This window comes from Pseudophryne corroboree, chromosome 4 (assembly GCF_028390025.1).
Source record: "Pseudophryne corroboree isolate aPseCor3 chromosome 4, aPseCor3.hap2, whole genome shotgun sequence".
Lineage (NCBI taxonomy): Eukaryota > Metazoa > Chordata > Amphibia > Anura > Myobatrachidae > Pseudophryne > Pseudophryne corroboree.
In genome coordinates, this window is record NC_086447.1 from 227,202,100 (window position 1) to 227,214,932 (window position 12,833).

The 12,833-nt window shown below is 46.7% G+C and overlaps 1 protein-coding gene across 2 annotated transcripts in view; it reads left to right on the forward strand.

Moving 5' to 3' along the window:
• HPS3 (HPS3 biogenesis of lysosomal organelles complex 2 subunit 1) overlaps positions 1–12,833 on the forward strand; it is a 113,858-nt gene that overhangs the window by 53,969 nt on the left and 47,056 nt on the right. For both annotated transcript variants that reach the window (XM_063915954.1, XM_063915955.1), the window contains 2 exons: positions 11,575–11,749; positions 12,455–12,685. In XM_063915954.1, coding sequence (XP_063772024.1) covers positions 11,575–11,749; positions 12,455–12,685 — 406 coding nt within the window. The remainder of the gene's footprint in view (positions 1–11,574; positions 11,750–12,454; positions 12,686–12,833) is intronic.

Below are 12,833 nucleotides of genomic sequence, written 5' to 3' on the forward strand. Positions count from 1 at the left end.
TAAGGTTCAAATTTCGGCCCTGTCAATTTTCTTCCAAAAAGAACTAGCTTCAGTCCCTGGAGTTCAGACGTTTGTAAAAGGGGTACTGCATATACAGCCTCCTTTTGTGCCTCCAGTGGCACTTTGGGATCTCAATGTAGTTTTTTGGGTTCCAAAAGTCACATTGGTTTGAACCACTTAAATCTGTGGAGTTAAAATATCTCACATGGAAAGTGGTCATGCTGTTGGCCCTGGCCTGGGCCAGGCGCGTGTCAGAATTGGCGGCTTTATCCTGTAAAAGCACTTATCTGATTTTCCATTCGGACAGGGCGGAATTGAGGACTCGTCCTCAGTTTCTCCCTAAGGTGGTTTCAGCGTTTCACCTGAACCAACCTATTGTGGTGCCTGCGGCTACTAGGGACTTGGAGGACTCCAAGTTGCTAGACGTTGTCAGGGCCCTGAAAATATATGTTTCCAGGACGGCTGGAGTCAGAAAATCTGACTCGCTGTTTATCCTGTATGCACCCAACAAGCTGGGTGCTCCTGCTTCTAAGCAGACTATTGCTCGTTGGATTTGTAGTACAATTCAGCTTGCACATTCTGTGGCAGGCCTGCCACAGCCAAAAATCTGTAAATGCCCACTCCACAAGGAAGGTGGGCTCATCTTGGGCGGCTGCCCGAGGGGTCTCGGCTTTACAACTTTGCCGAGCAGCTACTTGGTCAGGAGCAAATACGTTTGTAAAATTCTACAAAATTGATACCCTGGCTGAGGAGGACCTGGAGTTCTCTCAATTGGTGCTGCAGAGTCATCCGCACTCTCCCGCCCGTTTGGGAGCTTTGGTATAATCCCCATGGTCCTTACGGAGTCCCCAGCATCCACTTAGGACGTTAGAGAAAATAAGAATTTACTTACCGATAATTCTATTTCTCGTAGTCCGTAGTGGATGCTGGGCGCCCATCCCAAGTGCGGATTGTCTGCAATACTGGTACATAGTTATTGTTACCAAAAAATCGGGTTATTGCTGTAGTGAGCCATCTTTTCTAGAGGCTCCTCTGTTATCATGCTGTTAACTGGGTTCAGATCACAGGTTATACGGTGTGATTGGTGTGGCTGGTATGAGTCTTACCCGGGATTCAAAATCCTTCCTTATTGTGTACGCTCGTCCGGGCACAGTATCCTAACTGAGGCTTGGAGGAGGGTCATAGGGGGAGGAGCCAGTGCACACCAGATAGTCCTAAAGCTTTCTTTAGATGTGCCCAGTCTCCTGCGGAGCCGCTATTCCCCATGGTCCTTACGGAGTCCCCAGCATCCACTACGGACTACGAGAAATAGAATTATCGGTAAGTAAATTCTTATTATCTGATCTTCCATTCAGACAGGGTGGAATTGAGGACTCGTCCTCATTTTCTCCCTAAGGTGGTTTCAGTGTTTCATCTGAACCAACCTATTGTGGTACCTGCGGCTACTAGTGACTTGGAGGACTCCAAGTTGTTGGACGTAGTCAGGGCCTTGAAAATATGTTTCCAGGGGCTGGAGTCAGGAAATCTGACTCGCTGTTTATCCTGTATGCACCCAACAAGCTGGGTGCTCCTGCTTCTAAGCAGACTATTGCTCGTTGGATTTGTAGTACAATTCAGCTTGCACATTCTGTGGCAGGCCTGCCACAGCCAAAATCTGTAAAAGCCCATTCCACAAGGAAGGTGGGCTCATCTTGGGCGGCTGCCCGAGGGGTCTCGGCGTTACAACTTTGCCGAGCAGCTACTTGGTCAGGGGCAAACACGTTTGCTAAATTCTACAAATTTGATACCCTGGCTGAGGAGGACCTGGAGTTCTCTCATTCGGTGCTGCAGAGTCATCCGCACTCTCCCGCCCGTTTGGGAGCTTTGGTATATTCCCCATGGTCCTTACGGAGTTCCCAGCATCCACTAGGACGTCAGAGAAAATAAGAATTTACTTACCGATAATTCTATTTCTCGTAGTCCGTAGTGGATGCTGGGCGCCCATCCCAAGTGCGGATTGTCTGCAATACTTGTACATAGTTATTGTTACAAAAATCGGGTTATTATTGTTGTGAGCCATCTTTCCAGAGGCTCCTCTGTTATCATGCTGTTAACTGGGTTCAGATCACAAGTTATACGGTGTGATTGGTGTGGCTGGTATGAGTCTTACCCGGGATTCAAAATCCTTCCTTATTGTGTACGCTCGTCCGGGCACAGTATCCTAACTGAGGCTTGGAGGAGGGTCATAGGGGGAGGAGCCAGTGCACACCAGGTAGTACTAAAGCTTTCTATTTGTGCCCAGTCTCCTGCGGAGCCGCTATTCCCCATGGTCCTTACGGAGTTCCCAGCATCCACTACGGACTACGAGAAATAGAATTATCGGTAAGTAAATTCTTATTTTTTTTTCTATCAGCCTAGGTGGACACTGGGACTGTGAGGTACGGTGATTAAGAGCACTGCGGGCCCAAAGGAGTTAACTACTTGCAGAGTGCAGCAGAGGCTCCTCCTCCCCTATAGCCACTAGCTTATAAGAAGCCAGTTGTTTCGTGGTGGCCTGAACAGCACAGGCACGTTGTGGAGACTGCTGCCGACAGCCCATTTTAAACTTTTTATTTCTTTTTTATTTTTTATGTTTTTATTTTTTTTCCCTCTCAGCAGCAATGCTGATAAACACAGTGCTGCTGCAGATGACTAACACCCATCCCGGCGGCTGGTGGACAGAACTCACGGCCGCTCACAGCAGCCACCTCCACGGCACATGGAGGAGCCACAACTGCTATGGCAAAGAGGTAAGCGGCTTCCCGCTGCAGCGGCAATACCGCCAGCGTGGGGGGAGCAGCCGCCGGCGGTCCCGGCAGTGGGCCTCTGTCCTTTTCAGAGCTATTGCTAGACCACCAGGGAGTTAAATGCCTGTAACAGAGGTTTGACACAGAGGCTTCAGGGGATTTCAGGAGAGGGCAGAGATCCCCTGTAGTTCTGCACCTACCCCTTCAGCTACTGCCTGTCCAAGGTTTTGGCGCCATGGGGTCCCTCTCTCCTCTCATATCACCTGCTTGTCTGTCATTGCAAATCACTCTGCATGCAGTCCAGTAGAGAGGACAGAGTTCTCTGCTCCTTTAACATCACTGCTCCAGTGCCAGGTTATATTGTCCCCCCACCCCACTGTGCTGGTTGTTGGGATCTTATGTGCCTCTTATTTTCTGCTTTTCTGTGAGCATTTGCATGGTTCTACTCTTAGGGCATTAGATAGCCTTTTGTTATTTTCTTTGTACTGTACTTCTGATTCCTGTTTCTTTATCCTGTTAGGCAGTTAGTTGGACCTGCTGTTTCTTTTAACAGTAGTCCTTGCTGTGTTTGGGCCACACAGCCCCAGTACCTAAGACACTGGTTACTTTATCCGTGTTCTGTTATTGCATTGCTCCAGTCCATTGCATATTGCAATTTTATTCTGTGTCTGTGCATTATACTGCCCTTACAGGTTTTAAGCAGTGCGGATGGTGTGGTGGTTGGCGTTGCTGCCTCACGGCACTGAGGTCATGGGTTAAATTTCCACCATGGTCCTATCTGTGCAAAATTTGTATATTTTTCCCACACTTGCGTGCTGTCAGACCAAACAGGTTGACAAGCCTAAGGCATGAAAGTCAAGGACCCCATTTGGGCTCTTCGAGTGTGGGAGCTTGGCTTCTTGGATTCACTGATGTCTAGATGAACTCCACGTCAATTCCTCGGTGTTAGATATCTTAAGAATAGAGGAGAAGAAAAGACATCTCTATTGTTTGGGGCACGAACAGTAGAGTTGTCTTTTCTTCTCCTCTATTCTAAAGGTATAATTTACAACTCTGGGGAGCACCGCCGGTTTCTCAATTTTTGCATGATAATTAATCAAATGGATATTCTTCCCACATACCGGTTCAGTTATTAAGATTCATATTTTCTTCCCCCTCAAGGGACCAACCCAATGCGCAACTCTCATCCCCACACCCCGCTTCCCCTTCCTTATCTATCTTTTATGTTAGGTATCTTATCCAGAGAATACACCATCACCTTTTTGAAGCGTTCACCTCGTAGGGAGGTTATGCAGCTGTTAAGATTAACATCTGTCATCATACTCTACCATCTGGTGATGGTTCGAAGCTTAAACAAAAGGGAGAAAGAAGAAGGCTCTTGTGTGGGCGCACTCATTAATGGTAGTTAAATAACTAGAATGAATAACACTAGGTTGATTAGTCAGCAGATAAAACAAAATTTATTTGGAAATATTAAGAATATAATTGCCCCTGGTTGAGGAGATGTGAATGATCCCAGATAAAAATGTTCTGGTCCTGCCTCAGGAAATGAGATGGAGAGGGGTAGAGACACTGCAAGTCATAAACCCTTTCTCACCCGGCCAGTACAGATGATCTGTGTTAATGAGATCAATTAAGTCAATTGATTTTAGATTCTGTCATAATCCTAATGAAGGAATAACAGCTATTATGGCAATGAGTAATAATAGAAACAAATCAAAGGATATACCAGGGTAAAGAAAGAAAAGGATAGGAGGATAGGAACAAATGGTGATGCCATCACCATTTGTTCCTATCCTTTTCTTTCTTTACCCTGGTATATCCTTTGATTTGTTTCTATTATTACTCATTGCCATAATAGCTGTTATTCCTTCATTAGGATTATGACAGAATCTAAAATCAATTGACTTAATTGATCTCATTAACACAGATCATCTGTACTGGCCGGGTGAGAAAGGGTTTATGACTTGCAGTGTCTCTACCCCTCTCCATCTCATTTCCTGAGGCAGGACCAGAACATTTTTATCTGGGATCATTCACATCTCCTCAACCAGGGGCAATTATATTCTTAATATTTCCAAATAAATTTTGTTTTATCTGCTGACTAATCAACCTAGTGTTATTCATTCTAGTTATTTAACTACCATTAATGAGTGCGCCCACACAAGAGCCTTCTTCTTTCTCCCTTTTGTTTATGCATATGTCACTGGCTCTGGGCGCACCCCCAAACTGGACATTATATTAAAGATTTTACTTGAAAATTGTCCAAATTTGGTTTTTCTGTAATCAAAAACTATTTTTAGACCGGTGCCGGGTCGCCCCCTTTGTGTAACGATGGTTCGAAGCTACCTGCCCAAGTTTGTAAACCCGCAGTGAATGTCTGAAAAGCCGCTGCTTTTCAATCTTCCATCTGCTCCCTCCTGACGGCAGGGGTCATTACCCCGTTCCTCTCTCCTCAAAGGGGTACCGGTTTCTAATCCAATCTGTTTTTAGTGCAAAAACCAGACAGAACCTTCCGACCCATCCTCAACCTGAAGAAGCTTCTTCCTTCGAATTCCCAGTTTCAGGATGGAGTCTCTCCATTCTTTTCGGTAAGCACTGGAACCGGAAGGCCTCCGAGGATATTCTGGATGCCTTCCTCCACATTCATATTCAACAGGACCATCAGCGCTTTCTGCGCTTTCCTGGGTCACTGGTCGGCACAGGAGGTGACTCTCTCTATCAATGCCCTGAATTGCTGAGCGATATACAGGGCGCTCTGCCACGCGGCAACACTCCTTCATGGCAACCGAACGGACAACATGATGTATACATTGATGTTGATGTATACATGATGTTGATTGCATACATCAACCATCAGGGCAGCACCACAAGTCGCGCCGCCATGATGAAAGTCTGGATCATTCTCCGGTGGACAGAACGTTCCTGCAAGCTCTGTCGTCAATCTACATTCCAGGAGTCCAACACTGGAAAGAGGACTTCCTCAGCCATCCTTTCCGGAGAGTGGTCCCTGCACCTGGCAGTGTTCCACCTTTACCTGCACATAGCTCTGATGGTCTGACGTCAGCATCACAAGCTTCCTTGTTCTGGATCAAGAACCAGGGATCCAAGTGTGTATCTGGTGGACACTCTGGTAGCTCCCTGGCCCTTTCCGAATATATACAGTATGTGTGTGTGTGTGTGTGTGTGTATACGTATGTGTATATATATATATATATATGTGTGTGTTTATACATAACATAACAAACATACATAATATAAAATTTTCCATGATCGCTCTGTTTCCAACAGTTCTGTGGCGTCTGAAGCAGGAACCAGCTATGGCCATCCTGGTCGCCCTGTATTGGTCGAAACAGACCTGGTACACAGACCACCGCGGTCGGTCTGTAGAGCCTCCCTTACGCCTGCCTCTTCTTCCAACTCTTCTGTCCCAGGGGCTATGTCTTCACCCTGTCTGTTCCCATCTGGCTTTGAAGGGGTGGCTGTTGAACAGTTGGTCTTAAGGGCCCGGTGCCCTTCTGACACCATCATCCGTGCAATTCTCTCAGCCAGGACCTTTCTTCTTCTTCTGCTTACATATATCATAGGGTGTGATGATGGTACTTTACTTAGGGTGCTGCCCGTCGTTTGATCCATTGATATATTGGGTGGCTAGGCTTTTGCCCTTCCTTTACTCCGGTTTGGTTCAGGATTTGGGTCTTCGCCTGGTTTCCTTCAAGGTACAGGAGTCTGCCCTTTCCGTCCTTATCCAGAGTAAGGTGGTCAATTCCTCAGCAGCTCATACCTTCCTGCAGGGGTTGCTGCCTTTGCAGCCTCCCTGTGTCCCTCCTGTACATCCATGGGGCTTGTCCTTGGTCCTCCGGATGCTTCAGTGGGCTCTGTTGAGCTCCTGGACTCTGGGGCTAATTCAGATCTGATCGTAGATGTGCTAAATCTAGCACATCTACGATCAGTTTCTCAGACATGTGGGGGGACGCCCAGCACAGGGCTAGTCCGCCCCGCATGTCTAACCCTACTCCCTCGCAAGGGTGAAAAAGCATTGCACAGCGGCGATGCTTTTGCAACCGCTGAGTAGCTCCCTGTCAGCACAGTTCCTGCGCACTGGCAGGCCGCTACTCGCCGAGTCCCAGATCACAGAGGCTGCGTGTAACATCACGCAGCCACTGCTGCCCACACAGTCCGGACACGCCTGCGTTGTCCGGACTGCGCCTCGCCAACGGTGTTCTAATGCCGTTGGCATGCCCCCTCCCGCCCCGCGACTGCCTGTGCCTGTCAGTCAGGCAGAGGCGATTGCAGCCCTGAGATGCTTTTAGCTTCTCACTGGGCTCCCGGGGTGCGCACTCCGCATAGGGCTTCAGACTGCGTTCGCTGCTGCGATCCAGTCTGAATTAGGCCTTCTGTTGTTCTCCATTGGCTCACTTGGAAGACTGTGTTCTTGCTGGGCTTTACATCATCATGTCAAGTCCGACTTGGGCACCTTATCTCGCCAGTCCTCGTTCCTGGTTTCCCACTCCAACCGAGCAGTTCTGCACACTAGACTTGGTTACCATTCTTACGGTAGTTTCCCGGTTCCACATTAATCAGGAGATTGTGGTTCCATCCTGGTCTCCTTCCGCGTTGGACAACCTGTATGAGTACTTGGTCACCTGGTGTCAAACGTGCCTTCCGGGTTTCTGCACGCAGATCACAGTCCTTCCGCATATTAGTCTCTCTTGACGTTCTTCTGATCCTCCATATGAGAGGCTGACCTGCCTCTAAACAAACGGTGTGTTGGCTACACATTTACTAGCTGGTAGGTCGATTGGCCCTTCTTGCGCAATCTGCCTTGTGGATTCAGCTGAGTTGCTTTGCCAGGCGGCTACCTGGTCTTCTGCCCACTCTTTCCTTCAATTCTTTCACTTGACACCTTCGCCTCTGCAATGCGGCCTTCGGGCATTGTGTCCTCAGTGAAGCTCGGAAGCGTTCCCACCCACAAAGTGACAACTTTGGGACGTACTACAGATCCAGTGTCCACCTAGTCCAGTGGTTCTCAAACTGTGTGCTGTAGCACCCTGGGGTGCCTCAGGAAACTTGCAGTGGTGCCCTGGGTTGGTGGTCCAGGACCAATTAAAATTATTTATGGCCAGTGCTGGTGGCTGTCAGTCATAAGATATGTGGCCAAACATAAGAAAATCTTGTCCCTCACCACATAATTAAACCTAATTATCTCATGTAAACACAATTTGCTTAAAATATTTAAAAAATTCTCAATAAGAAACTTGTGGCCTAGGGGTGTGTGAAAAAGATTCTGATACTCTAGGGTGCCGTGATTCAAAAAAGTTTGAGAACCATCAACCTAGGCTGATAGAAAAAAAGGGGATTTTTGTCTTACCTGTAAAATCCTTTTTTCTGAAGCCGTGGTGGACACTGGGCACCCACCCTCACGCTCCCTCTTGTGAGGGGCCCTTTCTTCTGGCACTCCGTGACGCGGTTCTCTTGGCCAGGGCAGTGTATGTGTCTGTTTTCTTTCGACTTTTTCTCTCCTATACCTGTTCTTGAGGCTTGTTAAGTTGACAACTGTCTTCCCATGAGCAGGCGGGCTATAGGGGAGGAGGAGCCTCTGCAGCACACTGCAAGAAGTTAACTTCTTGGTACCCGCAGTGCTCCTGATCACCATACCCCGCAATCCCAGTGTCCCCCACAGCTTCAGAAAAAAGTATTTTATAGGTAAGACCAAAATCTCCTTTTAATGAGATTTCGGAAAAAGGATTAGCAGCCGTTGACCAGTACAGATACTTTTGGTGTAGAGATTTACAAGCTCATATTAACACACACTAAAAAACAAATATGCATATACTGCAGATGACTACAATAATGAACTTACAAATCAAATAGAGTATAACATGGTGTACAATTTAGTCACATCATATAGAAGAGTGGCAGGATATTTTCCGAATTATAGCTATAATATCTATTTCTGTTCTTTTCACAAAGACTTGGGCAGATAGGCAGTTAGCTATGGTTAATTACCGCAGCTAATTAGCACGACTGGGGCTATCCTATCCATCTCGGCCGCTGGCACTTACCGGGTGCTTGGTCCGCCTACCTCAGACTGCAAACCCAAATCCCCGATAAGTCATCTCAAAAGCTGTAATGACTGCTGGGGAAACACATAGCTTTGCGGCTTTTCACGAAACCTAAGCGTTTCTGTGTGATCCAAGGTCATTTAGGGCATGGTAAAAATGGACTATAATTTGATAGCCCGTCGCAGTACATACCCATTTTTGCCATGTGGTGAATTACTGCTGTTAATAGTTAATACTGCTGTTAATCCCTTAGGCTGGGAACACACTTTGCTGACGGATCAGCAGTGCGGCCGACCGATTGGTAAGGTTTACACACAATCAATCTAGTGCATACTCCCTTCCCAATCATAGACCCGATATGTCTGGCCAGCAGAGCCATTTGAATACGCCAGTCCACTTGTGGCATGTTCAGTGGATTCTGCAGCTGATATATCGTTCGGTCGCCGGGTTGACCTTGCACAAAGGCAGATGTACCGATATACACTGCTCAAAAAAATAAAGGGAACACTAAAACAACACATCCTAGATCTGAATGAATGAAATATTCTTATTAAATACTTTGTTCTTTACATAGTTGAATGTGCCGACAACAAAATCACACAAAAATTATCAATGAAAATCAAATTTATTAACCCATGGAGGTCTGGATTCGGAGTCACACTCAAAATTAAAGTGGAAAAACACACTACAGGCTGATCCAACTTTGATGTAATGTCCTTAAAACAAGTCAAAATGAGGCTCAGTAGTGTGTGTGGCCTCCACGTGCCTGTATGACCTCCCTACAACGCCTGGGCATGCTCCTGATGAGGTGGCGGATGGTCTCCTGAGGGATCTCCTCCCAGACCTGGACTAAAGCATCCATCAACTCCTGGACAGTCTGTGGTGCAACATGGCGTTGGTGGATGGAGCGAGACATGATGTCCCAGATGTGCTCAATTGGATTCAGGTCTGGGGAACGGGCGGGCCAGTCCATAGCATAAATGCCTTCGTCTTGCAGGAACTGCTAACACACTCCAGCCACATGAGGTCTATCATTGTCTTGCATTAGGAGGAACCCAGGGCCAACCGCACCAGCATATGGTCTCACAAGGGGTCTGAGGATCTCATCTCGGTACCTAATGGCAGTCAGGCTACCTCTGGCGAGCACATGGAGGGCTGTGCGGCCCCCCAAAGAAATGCCACCCCACACCATTACTGACCCACTGCCAAACCGGTCATGCTGGAGGATGTTGCAGGCAGCAGAACGTTCTCCTTAGCGTCTCCAGACTCAGTCACGTCTGTCACATGTGCTCAGTGAGAACCTGCTTTCATCTGTGAAGAGCACAGGGCGCCAGTGGCGAATTTGCCAATCTTGGTGTTCTCTGGCAAATGCCAAACGTCCTGCACAGTGTTGGGCTGTAAGCACAACCCCCGCCTGTGGACGTCGGGCCCTCATACCACCCTCATGGAGTCTGTTTCTGATCGTTTGAGTAGACACATGCACATTTGTGGCTTGCTGGAGGTCATTTTGCAGGGCTCTGGCAGTGCTCCTCCTGTTCCTCCTTGCACAAAGGCGGAGGTAGCGGTCCTGCTGCTGGGTTGTTGCCCTCCTACGGCCTCCTCCACGTCTCCTGATGTACTGGCCTGTCTCCTGGTAGCGCCTCCATGCTCTGGACACTACGCTGACAGACACAGCAAACCTTCTTGCCACAGCTCGCATTGATGTGCCATCCTGGATGAGCTGCACTACCTGAGCCACTTGTGTGGGTTGTAGACTCCGTCTCATGCTACCACTAAAGTGAAAGCACCGCCAGCTTTAAAAAGTGACCAAAACATCAGCCAGAAAGCATAGGGGCTGAGAAGTGGTCTGTGGTCACCACCTGCAGAACAACTCCTTTATTGGGGGTGTCGTGCTAATTGCCTATAATTTCCACCTGTTGTCTATTCCATTTGCACAACAGCATGTGAAATTGATTGTCAATCAGTGTTGCTTCCTAAGTGGACAGTTTGATTTCACAGAAGTGTGATTGACTTGGAGTTACATTGTGTTGTTTAAGTGTTTCCTTTATTTTTTTGAGCAGTGTATCTGCATGACATATCTGTATCAGCTGTGCTACAGAGCCGATCTGATATATCTGTGAACTACATCATTTATAGACATGTCTGTTGTACACACTCGTCGATGGTTCAGCTGATATATGGCTTGTCGGCTGTACTAACATATCGGCAAGTGTGTACCCAGCATTACACTCTGTCAGAGTAACACAGAGAAATAATTATTAGTGGGCTACTCCCAGGAGATATGAAATTGCCTGACTGTTGGCAAATAAATAAATACCATGACAATGTAGGTTCAGACCATAAAATGTCTGGAATAATAATCTTGCAGTACTAAGGAAAGAAACTAAACTATACCTTTTGAGTTCTATATTTTAGAATGAATGTAACAGTATCCATAATTCTGACAAGTATTCTATTCTGCGAGCGACGTTGCATTACCAGATCGTCACATGCAGTGCAGCTCCTGTGCGTCAATCTCTGAATTAGCCCCAAAGTTACATATTTCTTCTCCATTCTAGTGTTCTGAACAACAGCTGAATCTCTTGAACATGTCTGCATGTTATGCAATGAGTTGCTGCTATATTATTGGCTAACTAGATATTTGTGTTAACCAGTGGGTGTACAGTATGGAAGTGGCTACTATATATGTAGTGTTTCATATTGTTGACGTAAAACATGCTTTTATGATCTCTCATGGTTTTTAGGTTGGACACAAAAAACTCCCATTTGGCACTCCCTTACTACAAGATGTCTTGCCTGTCTGTGTCTGACATTGTAGACCGTATACTTTGCAAAGATCTAACGCAGGACTATGGGAAAGGCTTTATGTTTTACCTCAAACACACACTTTTTGAAGAATTGGATGAACAACTGAGTGAAGTATAAACGATTGTTTTGTTATTGTGTAATGTGCCAATAGCAGTAGTGACCCATCAATATCTCACTTATAAAATATTTATAGGATTATTTGTTTTTAAACTGCCTTTTTTTGGATAGGATCAACTTATATTTTATGTTCAATAGCACATTAATGGGAGTGATTAAACCACATATAATGTTTAGTTTATCCTTTATAAAATGTACAACTGTTGAAAAGTATGTCGCTGTAAGCGTTCCAAAGACATTTAAAGGTGATCAGTACGTAATCCCGCTGGACGGGATCCCGGCGGTCGAAATACCGACGCTGGAATTCCGACCACACAATCCCGACAGGGGTGGTGAGCGGAATGCAGGCCATTGCATGCTCGCTTCGCTCCCCACGCTGCGGGCACGGTGCCTCGCCTCGCTACGCTCGGCACACTGTTATATTCTCCCTCTATGGGTGTCGTGGACACCCACGGAGGGAGAATATGTTGGGATTGTGCCGGTTGGGATTCTGGCGTCTGTATTTCGACCGCCGGGATTCCGTCCGGCGGGATGTTGACCGCATCCCATTTAAAGTGCTTCCACAGATATAACTATTGCTGGTGGCCAGCATTAATAATCACATAATATCTTTTCCAATGTTTTCTACTGTTCTAATCACAGCGTGATGACTGGTAAATTCACCTCTTATAGGTAATAATCGTGTATTTGTTTTACTAGGAAATGGCCTTGAAAGTGTTGCAGATCTTTAATGCCACAGAACCGAGCCAACTGCCTCATGTATTGTGTAGTCCTTGTATGACTAACGCTTGTCCCACAAAGTCTGTGGAGTTCTTGGAAAAGTTAGAAAATTCGGCCCCCTCAGGCCTTCTTTCGCTTACAAAGGCAGCCATGGCCCTGAGGATGCAAGACCTCCAGATGTATGAGGCAGCAATTCAGCGCCATTCAGAGGTGAGACACAGCATGTACTTTTACTGGACTAGTTTCAGGTGGAGATATATCAAACCTTGGAGAGAGATAAAGTGGAGAAGTAGCCCATAGCAACCTACCCATCATTTATATAGCACAGTCTATGAAATAACTATGGGCAACTTCTCCA